This window comes from Lethenteron reissneri, chromosome 18, assembly GCF_015708825.2.
Source record: "Lethenteron reissneri isolate LAM-NWPU_2019-01 chromosome 18, ASM1570882v1, whole genome shotgun sequence".
Lineage (NCBI taxonomy): Eukaryota > Metazoa > Chordata > Hyperoartia > Petromyzontiformes > Petromyzontidae > Lethenteron > Lethenteron reissneri.
In genome coordinates, this window is record NC_083796.1 from 8681761 (window position 1) to 8698911 (window position 17151).

The 17151-nt window shown below is 43.9% G+C and overlaps 1 protein-coding gene across 3 annotated transcripts in view; it reads right to left on the reverse strand.

Moving 5' to 3' along the window:
• The window catches only part of LOC133343832 (ras-specific guanine nucleotide-releasing factor 2-like), a 74703-nt gene that overhangs the window by 31144 nt on the left and 26408 nt on the right, over positions 1-17151 (reverse strand). For all 3 annotated transcript variants that reach the window (XM_061553733.1, XM_061553731.1, XM_061553730.1), the window contains exons 3-8: positions 10661-10808; positions 9039-9131; positions 2597-2850; positions 1764-1843; positions 1181-1374; positions 525-634 (exon numbers count right to left, since the gene is read on the reverse strand). In XM_061553733.1, coding sequence (XP_061409717.1) covers positions 525-634; positions 1181-1374; positions 1764-1843; positions 2597-2850; positions 9039-9131; positions 10661-10808 — 879 coding nt within the window. The remainder of the gene's footprint in view (positions 1-524; positions 635-1180; positions 1375-1763; positions 1844-2596; positions 2851-9038; positions 9132-10660; positions 10809-17151) is intronic.

Genomic DNA, 17151 nt, shown 5'->3' on the forward strand with positions numbered 1-17151 from the left:
CTTGAGTCTTTATGTTTACGTTGCGCTGAACGATAGTTCCTGCAATGTATACACGGTAAAGGTGCAGCCCTGCAATTTCTTGCCCGTGCCGCCACTGCTGCAGAAGGGCCTCCACTAGAAGGAGCTCTGCAGGGGCACTATGGATGACATTTGGCCGACTCTTCCACACGGGTCAGACATCTTTGAAGTGGTGGGAGCATCCACACTTCACCCCGCCGAAAGACTTGGCCATGGGGCTCCCCACTTACAGTCGTGTACGCTTCTGGGCTGACAGGCGGGGGATTTAAGAAACTTGCACCACTCTTTTAACGGCCGCGCTGAGAGGTCTAATCGAACACGGTGGGGTAACCGTTACACCGAGATTAATTATCGATTGTCACATGCGTGATTCGATGCACGTATCACAAGTGTAAAATGTATTTTAATTCAAAGATGCATCGTTACACCCCCTCGCAGCTCTTCGTGTGGGGTTTCTGTGGGTAATGCGTTGGTCTGGCTGTTTCCACTCGACGACTCCACGTTACCTTGACAGCTCCTCCAGCTTCGACTTGGCAAACTCCAAGCTTTTGCGCTCCACATGCTCGTGTGGCGTGTGAGCCAGCAGCTCGTGCAGGGTGATGATGTAGCGGGGGATCTGTAGCAAGTGCCCGGCAAGCACAAGACAATCACAATCATAATTTTGTTTTAATATACTACATAAGGTCATAGCAAAAGTGGCCACTACTCAAACCATCACTGGTTGACGGATTATTGATTTTGAGGCCCTTGAACAGTTGGAGGTGGAAGTTCCACATTCCTGTGACGAGGGCCAGCCTGTTCATTGTTGACTTCCCACAAAGGAGATATGATGAGCTAAAATTGAACTCCCCACCTGAGATCTGGACTCACAGCATTCAGAAAGTCAGACATAACTACGTCTGCAAAGCTGTTCATGGCCAATATTTAGCATCATGTGGAGACACTCGACAGCTGAGGCTACCGTAAATACAACTGTGCATACCAGATATGTTTCAGAGCCTGGTGCTGCTCCACAGAGGCACAAATGCCGAACTGCACGTGGCACAGCCAAGGAACATGGACCGGAGAGCATTACAGCCAGAAAACGACAACCTACGCAGCAGGCTGGAAGCTCGTCTGCTGGTTAGACCTAGAATCGTTCTCATCTTTCCTACCCACGAACCTGAAACATGGGGTATGTTAGAAAGGTCTCCAAGGTGCGTCCCTCGCAGTCTGCCTTGCTCTCGTACTGCTTGAGCAGTTTGTCGAAATCCCGGTTCTGTTTGCAGTTGGCGAGCACCTGCAGGCTGTAGTGGTGGTTGCGCACAAACTCCTGGTAGATGTTGAGCATGGGCAGGAGGATGTCGAACAGGTCCGCTGTGAAAATGCACGTTTGCAGGCAATGTCCAGGTGTGAACGGGCAACTTAAACGAATAGGATAAGTAGGGGCATAGCTCGGCGCTCAATGAATTTATCAATGTACTTGTTTTGTTGAATATCGCAATGTACGCATCAACTCGCGTGTGAAATACAGTAATCGGCGTTTTCTTTTGGTGTGCATGCATCGCATGAGATGAGTTCACGTCACCCTGTAGCAATGTTGAAAAAATATATAACCGATTGTTGAATAATAGAATGGATATCTGGATGAAAATTCGTGCAATTAAATGCTGGGTTGAGGGTGGGAGGATTGGATTGTTGCAACCAAAAAAACGATGCCATGTTTTTATCTTGCATCATGGGAAAAATGAACACGAAAAACTCACCCAGAACCAGTGTTGGCCAACTGGCAAGGCGTGCCTTTAGTCCCTGAAGGAAGATCTGGTGCAGGAACATTATGGTCTCGCTGCAAGAGAAGGAAGGAGGATTTGAATTTCGCTCGCATGCTTGCGCAAGGTAGGTTAGGAACGAACACGTAAACTACATAGACTTGAACTTCCTAGGCACTGGACGTAGCCAAACGTGCTAATCGGAGGTGCGGGGTGAGGAAAACAAACTAAACACAAAAAGCAGTTCTAAATAAATTAGCTATCAATCTAGATCATTTAAAAGTGCATAGCTCCAATGGCTTCTTAATGTCGGAAGGAAGAGCGTTCCAGACAGCCGCAGAAGCGTATCTGAAAACGCGAAATGTAGTGACCGCCCTTTGTTTGATGGCTAGCCAAAAGCTTCTGCAAGGATGAGGTGACGTTGAATGTTTTGCTGCACGTGCTGGGAGCTTTAGGAGAAGATTCTTCTTCAGAAGAGGCTCCTTCAGAGGAAGCTCCCAGCACACACGGCAACATATTGGACTATGGCAGAGTGAGACAGGTGAACTAATACCGGTCCCAGTGGCTGGACACGACACGCAGAAAAGGCTCGCGGTAGCACTTGGTGAAGAGCTTATTTTATATTTATAGAGTGCCTTTTCTCAAGGCACTCTACATCGTTTAAAAAGCGCTAACACAAATAGAGTGATTTCAGGGGCGTGCAAGCGCTGAGACGCGGGGGTCACAAAAGGGCAGGGGAGGGACGGGAAGGAGTGGAGGGGTGAAGGGATGGAAGAGGAAGGGAATGGCCATTTGAGAATAAATAGGTGAGGCTTTTAGAGAGGCAGCACCTGTTGAGGAAGATGCTGCTGACATCGTCGTGCAAGATGGTTGGCTTCTTGGAGCTGGCCGCCATGCGCAGCGGGCGCAGGAAGATGTTGACGAGCGTGTGCAGCTGCGTCACGTACTCGGTCTCCGCCTCCAGCATGCTGAACACGATGCGGTTGCGCTTGCGCATGCTCTCGGCGTGCGGCGAGCGGATGTAGTCCTGCACGATGGTCTTCCACTTGCGCCGGCACAGCCAGCCTCGCAAGAAGCTCTGCACCTGTGGGAGGGAGGACAGCGCGCGGCGGATAGGTTTGCAGACGGAAATGTTCGTCGATTGCGAAGCGTCGTTTGTCGTTTAACGAACGACGACTGTGAGTGGATGGAAATCATCAAGCGTGACAATCACTATGACCAGCCACAAAAGGCCTGAGCGCAACTGACCATGATGAGACTAAATTAACGACGTGTATTCTGAATGAAGCTGTAGATTGAGATCAATTAGGCGGGGGTGGGAATTAATTAACTCAGAGTGGATAAAATATTGGACTGCTTTTAGTCGCCTCGGCTAAAGAAGTAAAGAAACAATATCCACAAACTAAGACCTGACTGAAGTGTCACAGGTTTGCATCAACTATACTCAGACTCCGAACGTGAATAAACAATGCTCACAGCAATTTATCCTCATAGACCACCACCACCATCATCTTCATCATCGTGACATCGTTCTCCTCACAAGAGACCTTTGAAACTGGTCCATCCACCCCGACAGATATTCTTCAGCAGCTGACACCATGGCATAGTGGCATTGTGATCGTCTCTTCTGCGCCAACTGAGGCACGCCAAGTCCAGCACCTGGAATCTTTCTGGCACAGCCCCTTGATCGTTCTTCTGCAGTTTCCCCTTCCACACATTTTAAGGGCAGCTTCCCTCTCTTTACATGTTCAATATATTCCAACTCACACTCGGGCACTCTTCCCAGAAGCCAACGCTGCGTCCGAAGTGACAGCGGTTTGCTCTCATCGGTCCAACCGCTCTAAGTCTAGGACGCTCGGAAGTCATGGCGAGAGAACCGCATCGACAAAGGTCACGGTCCGGACTGACGCTATGCCCACATTGGTGGGCTGGGCATGCATTACCGGGGCCCTCGGCTCAAGTTCCTGGCTGCCACACCTGACAGGATCTGCCCTCCCACCTGCTATGAGTTTAATGGGTTCAGCACCATTTACCATTCAAAAGCCGCATTGGCAAATAGGAGTAGAGAGCACCAACCGCTCATTTGCCAAATGTGAGAGAACCTACCCTGATAGTTGTATTAGATAGCCCATTGGAGTATATCAACATGCATGTGTTCTATTCGGTGACAGCATATGTGAGTATCCACTTATAGGTGATGTAGTGAGGCTAAATATGAGACTAAAATGCATTTCTTTGTATGTATGTAAATAGTGCATTATAGTATGCAGGCGACGCCTATGATGCCAGATTGTAGTCTGATTATGTCAGGTGGCTAATTTGGCGTGATTACCACGCCACGCGCCATATGTTGGTGTTTTTTTTGAAGGCCAACATCCAGAAACAGACGAGGGCTGGCAGTTGTAGCGTTCACAATGCACGAGACAGTGGCGCGCGTGAAGTCAGTCATGCCGTGAATAGCAGAAGCTGTGGGGGGGAGGGGGGGGGGCACGTTGAGATTTGGGTTCTCAAATCGCAGCGGTTGGCCCGGGATGTGTGGGCGCCACGCGCTCCGGAGCGAACGCTGCCGACGCCGACGCAGCCGCTGTCAATTAGCACAACTCCTTCCCATTAGGGATGCTCACCGCTCCTCTGTAGCCAGCTATGGCTGCAGAGTTTGGTAATACATGTTGTTCACGTCGTTTATTGTGAAAATTCGGTCACAGTTCCTATGATCACTGTTTCATTGCTTTTATGGCTTTATTTTGGTGATTTTTGAAAAGTTTTTCGGTTTGGCCACGTTTGTTTGTTGTAGTACAGAGTTAGACTGATGGCCTTAATCTAAGTTGTCTTGTGGTTGTTGTTGTTTGACTTGCATCCCACTGGGATTTTTGCACACAGTGTTGGTGTACGGTGCTTTTTCTGCAATATTTTGCTGTCTTTTCTTGGATTTTCTGTTTGCACATAGTCACCTTAAGATGTTTTCTTGTTCATGTTTTTGTTTTTTTGTTTGTTGCGGTTGCACCAGATTCAAGAGCCGAATGGCTCACAGGGCTATACCTAATAAATGAAACTTGAAACTGAAGTAAACGCAACAGTCGGAGCTTTAACGTAATCTTCGCTGTGGAACACAGATGTTTGCTCTGACTGGCAGTGGGCAGGCAATGGTACCAGCAGGGTAGATAATATGCCAGCTCAAGACAAGAGACCACAAGACTGTGTGTTTACACTGCTCTTGCGAACCTTTCACAGGGATTAACAAAAAAATAATGTCACACCAATCACCCCATTGGCTTATTGACCTATGAACAATTACAGTACTTGTTGTGATTGGATAATGAGCGTAAAACAAATAAGCAAACAATAATTGACATTCTACTGATGGGTGAAGACCTGGTGATGGGGTTCGTTTGGCTATACTTCACCACACTGGTCAGTGCAGGTTGGGAGGCCGGTACTGGTTCAGATATCAATAGTCTATCATGTTAGTCCATTTATATTTATACAACCTAGATCTTGGAAAATGTCTTCGGATGTCATTTCAAATGTCACCAACTGAGAGCGTATATTGTTGCCTGACTGCTCTTCTGATGTTTGGGTTTTAGACTTTTCTTCAAGCATTCTCGGTGTGGATGTGTAATCTTCAATTCAAAGTTTTTGATTATTTCTACATACACTATTTCTATCACGGTTAAATGGCTATAGACATCGCAAATGTTGATTACGGAGCCATATATAATAGAACTAAAATAAATGAAGTTAGCTTCGTCATTGCCACAGCTTCATCCAAGGTGTGCAAGTCACACCTTTTCAGACGGATCTTCCCATAAAATCAACAGTTTTAAAATGCTGCCTCTTCACGTTCCGTTTTTTTTCATTTACCAATTCACTTTCGTATGCGATTCGTTGCGCACGGTCGCAATTTACTTTGCTCAGTCGTTGTTATCCGCCGAGGTCGTGACGGGTTTCTTTTTCCCATTCCTCTCGCTGCTTTATGTCCCCTGTACCGTTCTCGTTTCCGTTGCAATGTGCACTGATGCCTGTTTCATTGAGGGCAATATTGGCACGTGAAATAAAGATTGATTGACTGAATCCCCCCCGGCACCAACAGTGGGGTAATAACAAGGATCAAAGCCCTCCGATGCGTGTTGGGGTAGGTGTTACGGCTCGTTGTTCGGGATGATGTCAGACATTTTGCTCCACGCGGTCGAGAGCCTCTCCAGCTACGCGTTTTGAGCCGCTCATTTTTTTGCTCCCTCCGTCATGCACGCCAGAGGAAAGTGAGACGCTCAATTTGCAGGTTCCAGGAGGCGGAGCGAAACGTCGGACACCGTGTCGAACAACGCGCGGTGACAACCCCCGACACTGCGTCGAAGAGATCGAACAAGACGGCCGCAGAAACCTACGGGCAGTAGTCTATCGAGAATTAAAGGTAATATTTCACAACGCGAAGGCATGTTGCGACCGGGAAAGGGGACAAGTAGTATATGTTGCTACGAGGGAATCATGAGCACAAATTCCCTGACAGATATTAGTAAATCCACCATAAATCACTGCTTCCAAGCACAGACGAATTTCCAGCAGAAATCAAGGCAGCAGGTTTGAGTCGTATCCAAGATAAAAGAGAAACCCTCCAGCATTAACATGCAAAAATGTATGACAATGGCTTACACGATAAGCCTATATGTAAACAGGAAGCCAGTTTGGCTATTGACTGCAGCATTCAAACCGTCGCTGTCATGGTGACTCAAATGGAAATGTTGAAAGCGGCATCTGCAGATACTGATGTGCACTCAATGCGTGTCCATCTGATGTCGGCAGTTCAAATACCGCTGCCTATTGACCTGTTCCAGTCTACTAACGCTGGGGATTTGGTTCACGATGGTGCTGTACGTTCCATCGGGGAAGGCTGTTAGCGTAGCTTAATGACAGCATTGAGCACGTGGGAACCGTGTGAAATACGGCGCAAATCAGCCGAGCAATTTAAGCCGACATGATGGACTGCACTGAATATATCAGGAATCACACGCACACACGAATATATATATAATGGATGGTAAATGTAGTGCAAACCTCATTTACAAAAAAAAAAATCCCTGCACGTGTAGTTTCTTAAAAGAAGAGCGCTGCTGCTGTGCTTGCAGGCATCGGTGAATGAGATGGGGTTCATGTCAGTGGATTTTAAAAAAATTAAATCTCCTCCTGTCTTCTGTACTGAAATGTGTCTCACGAGAAGGCTCTGTATTAAATCCAGAGCGGCGATCGGTACTAGCTCACAGTCAGAAAACACGTACATGTGTGTTAGTTCCCACCAACAATGGTCCGCTGCACATGATGAAGGATGTTTGCACGAATAGCTTCGCACATATAAAACAATAATATTACTCTTCATTTATCTTGGAAATCTCAGCGATGCATGAGAATGATTGGGGATGTCACGGCCAATTCCATTTTAAGGAGTGCTTTACATGTGGGTGAATACTGCACCCAGAGAAACACCCACTCCTACATACGAGGGTGTCAACACTTAAAGCTCCACACAGATGAATTCAAGAAACTATTTTTGTACTCTCTGCCATTTCCTGGACATCCTTGCAGGCCAAGCGTAAATGCTACGCAGTCTACGATGCCACGTACTAACCAGGATCACCCACCCTTAGCTCCTGAGATATGATACGATCAATCAAATTTATATTGATCATGGCTGTAATGGATGTATAATTTAGTTTACGATGATATGGCTAACCAAAGATAGTTGGCTATATCATCATCTGACCAAACAGGCAATCAATATGCCCAAAGATAATATATACTTTGAATAATTTACATATAATTGAAATGAATTTCCTTGTAGAAATACATATGCATTGCTTAAAAAGACTGGAATGAAACCTATGTGCATCAGTAATAATACGTTTCTTTAAATTACATTACTAATGGTCATAGTTAAAAATCAAATAGGGTTTACTTAAATGTCTCAAAAAAATATTGAATTACCTCAGAGTAGGCTGGAGGAAACTTGGTAGGCTAAGACATACGCTCTTCGTCTGTGTCAGCTGTCATTGTTGAGGTATGTTCTGTGTGGTCCAATTGTATAGGGAAAATATACGTATGTTTATATGAGTTTATATATGAATTAATCATGTCTATCGGTACAAACACATAGAAGAACGAGATGTCCAAACAATGGCAGTCGGTTTTGTGTTGAGCCAGATCTGGGATTGAGTGATCGTGCTTTGCGAACAAATAATTCTTTAGACAGCGGCTGAAATAAATCCATGCGGGACATTTGCGGAAACGAGCAGCTCCATTATGCCCGAGTCACCTCCTCATGTTGACGGGGGGCGGGATGAAGGAAATTTATTGTTGTCATTAATCACATTTGTCTCATTACTGCTCCACACGATGCTGTACTTACAATTTTAATTGGCCCCTCAGGCTTATTCTTCCATAAAAAAAAAAAGATGAAATGCCTCGCGATGTCACCGTTTAAATTCATCAAAGTGAGGTCACCGCAAATGGCCGTTAGAAGCTGCTTCTTCACATATTCTGTTTTTTATACCGTGGATCGATGAAACGGACCGATAATGCCATTGCTTTATACATGTGTTTTAGACACGAATGAAGCAACTGCTAGAATATGTAATAATAGCAGCCTTTGAATGCACACTAAAATAATGTATAACTGTGGAAGCTGCGTTCAAAAAGAAAGCCGTATCTGACCTCTGTTGCCTATCTTGTATTCATCATTCTCTCACCAAGATTAAGCCATTGCAACCATGCGAGTCATAACTCACAAGTGCAACATTATGCATTTTTCACTTTCTATCCAAAACGATGATTTTGACAAGCATTGCATTGTACAGATATGCATTTGAGGCATTTCCATTGTCTCAATGAACGCTCGTACTCTAGATTGTCTCGGGTAATAGCGATGCTGCTGTGATTGTGAAGATGCAGCAAATTGAACACGCCATAGGTGAGGAATAATAAGTTCGTGCTCATTGTTTGTTTCATGACGCTGTTCGATCCCATAATTAAGAGCTGTACTTGCATCTGATATTGGCCTGAGTCTTTCCTGAGCTTACTCAGCCGAGAAATGAGCACTTTGCATCATAAATTACCATCATCACTCGGCATACCTTTTTGGTGGGCCATGCCAGCCGAAAAGTCCAAGAGATTATATCGGAACAAATTGTAGCTTTCCCATGGTTTCTATGCTCAAATATTACAGCAAAAATAAACAGATTCACATTCCAAACACAACTGCGCTCAGTAGCGCTCAGGACTGACCTTCTTGATCTTCTTGATGTCTGGATCTTCCTCCTCCTGACCCACCAGTTGCCTTGGCTGCATGCGCTCCTTAGTTTTGTTGAGCGCCACAATCTACCGCAAAAAAAGAATAATTGTGAGGTGGCAAAGTAGTACGATAAGCAGGCAAGTGTTTTGTCATGTCGAAATAAATTAACATTTTAGTTCATCAGTTTTCTGCACCAAACATGTTTGGCAATGCTTGTAGAAGCAGGTAAAATTGACTTTCTGAACCTCATCGGCAGTTCGATCTGTGAAACAAATTTTTCTGGGTTTCCAAATTATATAGGCAAAAGCTCTCCATCAACAATAAAGTCACGTAGATACGGAGATACGTGACTTTACGGAAAAAAACAAAGAATATGTATCTACATGACTTTACCGACAAAAGACAAGGCGGCGTGGCTGGCTCCGCCCTCAGCCACGACCACCTTCCAGAATCCTCGAGCAGGATCTCGACCCTGACACGTGACCACCCCTAGCCCCCACTTGGGGCCCTGTGTAGACTTAAACGGTCACGTGTCCTCTGGGGTCTACCAGAATGCCACGGTCCTTAGTAACCCCATTTCCATGGCCGGCACTCCCACACCCCAGCGTGGTGCCATCCAGCGCTATCGATCAGCGCTCACCGAGCCCCTCTAGGGCCGCTACTGCACCCACATCCTCGTGGTGTCCGCGATGTGAATACACCGCACGCCCCGTGCCTCTCTTGAGCCGGCATTACACAGTGACATCACGCGATGTCACTACATATTCAATAAAAATTCAACACATTCGTCAACAAGTACACAATTATTTGTACATTCAATTCGTTCACTTTGATGTTTGACCACCACCTCAACCCAATGATGGCAGACCCACCATTGTTATTCGCCTTGGTTATTTGAGTTTGGTTTTTAAACGTGTTAGACGAGTCCATAAACCGAAATCAAAGTTAAAAAAAGATCAAATCGATCTGAATTTCAGCGCATAACTGTAGCAGTATACACACAGTTGTGATGCTATTGCTTTAATGATCAATTTACACCATAGGCTTCATCATAATACTGCAGTATTGTGTTTTAACAATGATAAAGAGTGTGCATATATGTGTTTATTGGAGAGGATCCTTAAAATACGAGGCCCAGCCCCTTGCGTTAATGTGGGCCCTGTGTGTATGCACAGACATTGTTATTGTCCCCCCCCGCACCTCCAATTAGCACGGTTGCCGACGTACGGTCCGAAATAAGTTCAACATACATACAAAGATAAAGATTCCCCGTATAGCCTGCACAGACTGTTGGGGCAAGTGCTGTTAGCAAGCACCTATGAAGGCCAGCACGGCACACGAGGGGGTTTGTTGCCAACACCACTTCTTGCCACCGTTGTCTCCCACGTGGTGACGTTTACACACCAGGCACTTATTCGAGGCTGAGTCGATCTAGGGGAGGCCAAGGACCGGTTCAGATAATCGTCACTGACCGTGAGCGTGAATCGAACTTGGGCGCCGGGTTCGTAGCGCAGCGTGCTAACCACTACACATGCATACACACATCTTACTACAACTGGAGTCTATGAGAATACACGCGAAAAACGTGGTGTTAGTGGATGTGCGAGGGTGGTACCTCTGCCTTGAGGCGCGTGATCTCCGTGTCCTGGTCCTCCAGCTGCTGCCGGAGTTGATTGGCGGCCGTCTTCTCTGCCTCCACGATCTGCATGATGTGAATGTACTTCTGGGCCAGCACCTCTCTCTCGATCATCATGTCGCTGTAGCTAACAGACAAGAGCGTTGCCCGGAACAACGGACACACAAGGAGAGGGGGCTGTTCAGAGTTGACCGTAACGAGGCCCCTACTAACACCAGGAATGTACTCCACCAAGGGGGTCTCATGGAGGCAAAAGACAATTTTTCGCGATGGCCATGTATGGGATATATACGGCTGATTCATGTTTTGCTTGTGGAGGAGAAAGTTTACAAATATATATATTTTCCAAGACGGAGGTACTCTGCAAACCTACTGGCTACCTTCAGAGATTTGTTCATGAAGCCATCCAGATATATAAACACAGACACAACTTCAACCGAGAGGATGGGTACAAACTGAGCAATCATTGGAAGGACGTTATCAACCAGGTAAAGTCTTAACTGACTGTGATGTTTCCATCCTACCTGCCTATGTCAGCTGTTATTTCGACTCTGTGTCTCTCTCTCTATGCCTCTCTCTGAGATCTCTCATGCTCACATGTCCGCTGCATTGCACTCTCTTGTCTGTGGATTGCACTCTCATTCTCACAGGCCCTGTGGATTACACCCGTTGGGTTGCACTCCCTCGTCGAGGAGGCCGCTTTCCTTCTTTTCTACAGTTACATGCTAATTTCTCACATTAACATCACTAGCCCCGTCCACTTCTTTATGACCCTTAGGCTACACCCATTTAAATCATTTTAAAACAGTCTTCCTCAGCAGCAAACCATGCTTTCCCACTTGATGACGGACGCTTGTGTTGCGCCCGAAACATATTGATTTATATTATTTTATACCTACGTGATTTTACCGAAAGAACCAAAGAGTATGGATTCCTGCAGTCACGAAAGCTTCAAATCAAAATTTCATGTTTATTATGGGATGAAGCCAAAAATAAACAAAACAATCGATATAAATAGGTCAGGATAACGTATTCACCGTATAAATACTGAGTGGCAACCTGGAAGCCCTGCAACGATCATGCAAACAAAATCCACCAAAACTAACTGCCACGGCTAATTGGCTGTAACATTTAATTGACACTTTGTGGAATAAACCTACAATTTATACAATAGCAATTTACAAAATAACCAAAAAATATTACCAATCTTCAAATGCACGTGATTAAAGTCATGCACAAATGCATGCAATACCGTGTAATGTTTATGATGGTTTGCCACAAATAACTTTTAAGTTGCCTTTTGTAGTAAATAAATAAAAGCTAAATCAGTATTACAGACTAAGGGTACATTAATTGAGAGGCCGTGTGAATGTTTGATGATGAAGTGGGAAGTAACACAATTCGAATAGGCAAAGCATAAAAATTACTCAGTCTACAAGATTTCATGGGCTTTGTATTCATTGGAGCCTCATAGTCAAATGACAGAACAACACATCAAACGATGAGCTCTATAATATATCACAGCAGACACCACTTAGTGCAATAATACCGACAGAGCAGCAGTGCTGAGCTTCTCATGTTTCCAAGATGTCAGATAGCAGAGTCCCTAAGGGCACATTTGTATATGTACAAAAGCATTAGGTGGAGACTACAGTGCAGATGGGAAGATATTGTGAGAGACATGTGAGATTGCAGGTTTGTCTTTGATTTGCCTTTAATACATATCCCTTGATGATACAAATCATCTCTCAAGTTTAATACGACTCAAAGTTGGTCTGGGTCAGCTATAAAATTGAGCTGTAGAAATCTGCCACCACTTAACAAAAAATCAATGCCCTAGGAAGGAATATGCTATTAATGGAACTTATGTAATTGTAATATGATTAAGACACATTGTTCGGGATTTTACTCACTTTTTACCAACACAATATTGAAATCAACAATTAAATCTAAAATGAAAAAGTTATGTTTTCCACCACCTGCTTTTAAAGATGATGAATACATGAACATGTTGAACTTCTTTCACACCGTACGTAGCCAACCGTGCCAATCGGAGGTGTAACATCGATAGTAATAGGACAAACAAAAAAACTGACAGCTTATTGGGGCAATTCAGTAACATCACCGTATTCAATATCATTCACTATATGTTTATAATTTTTGTATCAGAAAAATATCTTTTACAGCCCTTTGTCAACCCGCACCACCAATTAGCACAGTTAGCTACGTACGGTATGAAAGAAATTCAACATACATACATGCATGCATACAATCCGCTGCTGGATAATGGCCTTTCCACACAGTGTCGCTCGTGGGGGTTGTTTGACCATACTTCACCAATATAGATCAGTGAAGGAGAGCCCAAAACTGGTTCAGACACGATTCGCCATGGATGATGGTAACCAAACGCAGGTCAATGAGTTCATTGCGTAGATCACTAACCTCTGCGCCACCACTTCTCTACATTTGCATTGTGCCTCCGATGGCATAGACCATGACGGAACTACTTCGCTACCAACAAACCAAGCAAGTCATTTAGTCATTTAAATCTCACCGACGAATATTGAAAAAGGCATATGTGAATAAGAGTACAGGAAAACACCTGAGCCAACAGCTGTTCTTATGCAACGTCATTTCACCACGTAACATGTGTAATGGCAGGGTGCCACCTGGCAGCCTGGAAGGGTAATCACGGGTATGGGCAAGGTTATGTAACAACTAATCAGAAGGGGGGGGGGGGCATATCTGGGTTAAAGGTAAAAGGTGGAGTTAGTCGGGAAGCTCCAGGAACCTGCTCGAAGGTTCTGGAAGGAGGCGTGGCCAGAGGCGGGGCCGGGCCACGCCGAGAGGTATATAAGGGGGATGGAACCAAAGGTTCAGGGTTGTTGCAGGGTCCCGGGTCCTGGCTGCGTCACTGCTCGCCGTAATCTCTCTCCGTGGTCTGGCCGCATGGAAGATCCTCTGCACGGCTCCCATCGCCGTCATCGTCACACCAGTCAGCCAGCTGTGTGGTTGGATGAAGGCGATGGGACTATGTAGAGAGGTCGGCTGTGCGTAGCTAAAGTAGAGACGGATATATAGATACTACCCAGTGTTGTGCCCAGTGAGAGGAGACATATCTCTATGTATTGGCCTGTGTTGTGCCCAGTGTGAGAATAAATTAGAAGAAGCCCTCTACACGACGCGTCAACGGAAGTCGCTAATTACACGTGTGAACATAAGGGTAATCCATCAAGTCCATTTAGCAAACTGCAGGAATCACAACCACCACTCTCGCAGCTGAAAATCCATCTTCATTGCCACTGTCCCTGATTCCCCATATGGCACTGGGAGTTTCCCCAATAGGTTTTATCCAACTCCATCCTAAAAAAATACAATTTCAAAGCCCCTGAACTTTAATACAAGTCTAAGAGGGGTGTGGCATTACCAGTGTCTAAATATAATGTACAACATTATGACCACAAGACTTGCATTCCAACAAAACTAAAGCATATGTTATTTTTGAATGCACATTGTCTTTCGATGTTGTGTATAATTACATCTGAAGTGAAAAAAAAATATTTTCTATGAAATACATTTAAATAACAAGCGCTTGTTTCTTTAGAATTGTGTTTGAAAATTACAACTACTTTATCGTATACTTCGTGTAAACAAAAATAACCCCAGTTTAAAAATGTGACTCAGGGGCCCATGGCTCCATTGTATTATCCTGCGATTTCCTTTTTAGAATTTTAATAAATAAATAAACATAAAGTACGAATTGTATATTTAAAGTATGAATTGTATATTTAAATGACGTGGGGCTATTGTTGTCTTGACTGGAGACTCGCGCAAAACACTGTTGGCTATGACTACAGAATTATTTTTACAGGACTTGTGTTTGGTATGCTGTGTGGTTTTATCGAACGTTAACAAAGAGGGTCAAAGTTAAGAATTGATGTTTTGACTTCAAGCTTTCATGACTGCAGGAGTTCATAGTCATCAGGATGACGATCGCTTGTGTTGTGATCGAAATGTCGTAGTTTTTTGTTGTTATTTTTTTTGTTATTTTCTTTGAACCTATTGACGTGACTTTACCGAAAGACCCAAAGAATAAAAATAATTGATGTTTTTTTTATATAAATTTTTGAGTTCTCATACAATGTATTATTTACATTATTTATTATTTGAATTTTTAATTAAAATTGCACTATATATATTTTTTGTTTTCTATCTACATGACTTTACCGAAAGATCCAAGAATATAAGTTTTATGCATATGAAAAATATCACGAATTATGTTGTAAAAAGTGAAGCCCACTAATTTCCTTAAGAAATATCCATAATTTCGAAGATGACCCAACAATTTAACATCTTACAGAGGAGCAAAATAAATCATAGGTGAAGAGCAAAATTCGTTTCCATGACCACAAAGCGCGAGATTTATGGCTCTAGCTGGGAATACTGTAAACAGATGGTGGTGAACATGGCTGCATTCCCATTTAGTCTCGCCTGCCACATATACGTGTCTTCAAATGCGCATGCAAACAGACGGACCTCAAATCCTCAAATTGTGTTCTGAATGCAAGGTGTTGAAGCCTAACTACAAAACCACCGCTCTTCATTGCAAAGGCCATTCTGTGCACTAGCAGGGGCCATTTTGGCTGTTAAAATTAACGATGCGTATCCAGTAATAATATATATAATTTTTTTTAAACAATCTGTAGGTTTAGGCCAGTTTATTCGAGGATAATAAATTAGTATATATCTTCATCATCAGCCACGATCTTTCTACTGCTGCATGAAGCCTTCTCAAAGTCGTCATCCTCCCTTGCGGTCCCGTGAAACAGAGATCCATGTGGCTCTTGCGCACGAACTGATCTCATCGCTCCATCTTCGCAGTGGACTTCCTTTCGGCCGTGCCCTGCCACTCTCCTCGACACCTGTTCGTCATCTCTTCGAGCGGACTAGTGCTCCCCAAGGCCCACTTACTTTTATAAAGTGATCATTAGTGAACACCTGTGAAAAAAATAGAGCTTCATAGCCCATCGGATTCCTCCAGCATAAAATATAGATTCTGATGAAGATTCTGACGTCTCCAATTTTTGGGTTTTCTCTGATCCATCTGTTTCTCTCGCTCTCTGTATCTCAGTACAATTTCAAGCATACACCTCCCCATGCTTATTAGCTTTTTTGTCCCAATGTTTTTGTCAATGTCTATGTTTCCGGTCTATTTGCTAAAGTACAGGGATGGTTAAATGTTTTGAACATCAGATATTACACGGACACATTACCATTTTTTTCACAACAGCATTCGACTTCATTCTAGGTACAAAAATGTAAATGTACCCTTGCACGAGTCTGGATAAATCTGTTTTATGAGCGGTGGCCCCCGCAAGAAGAAGTGAGAATTATGAAGACATGATTGAACTTCAATATTAGTGCGTACAAGCCTCGCGAAAATATGCCGATTCAATTTAAATCCTGTTTCATGAATCTCTTTAAATACGGTAAGGTATTGTCTTCACAGCTGTGCTGTATAGCGCTCCCATGGGTTTTTCAGTCGTACCGTATGTTTGTTTAACACGTACGCTTTCACGTACCGTATGTTATTGGTCATGCTGTCTGACGTTTTGCGTTAAGAAGCTCCCAGCACTTGGAGGGAAACGTTGAACATCATGTGAAACATCACGCGGTACAACCCAAAAACAGATCGGAGAGTCATAAGTAAGGCATTCTGTAATTCAGTGTATACTTGCAACGTGGAAACAACATAGATAAGTCCATGTATGGCTATTGATTGACATTTTTTTGAATGACTTCACTTTTTTATCACGTGAATTCCTGAAAGAGAATGCTCCCATTCAAATGATCACGATTCTCCATATGTTGGAGAAGCAGGAAATATTCTCTTTCATTCGAGCTGCAGTTATTTCCGTCTTGTAGCTTAAAACAAATATATAAAAAAGCAGCATTCCAAATGCAAAGAATCCATAAAAATGGAATGCATTAACATAACACCATTTATTGACACATTTGAACTGTCATATATATAAAATACACCCCAGAGGAAGGCATTCCCCACACTGTGTTGACCATACTTCACCCCGCTGGTCAGTGTGGGTCGGTGAAGGTTTTGGGGTGGGGGCTCAGGACCAGTTCTGGTTTCACTCGCTACTGACAGTAGCCTTGGCTAGGAATTTAACTCAGTTCACCAGGCTCATAACACACCACTACCTACAATAATTATGCCCCCATTTACAGGCAGATAATGTATCAAACTACGATAAAAAATTATCGATGCCTCAGGTTTCCTGGCTGGCTGCTGGCTGGGCTCCTCATTACTCCAATACAGTACCTCCAATTAGCATGGTCACACCTCCGATTAGTACGGTTGGTTACGTACGGTACGAAAAAAGTTCAATATACATATATACATAATTATATTTTTAGTTGCTACTGGCTGTTGTCACCGAAACTAGATAGAAAAA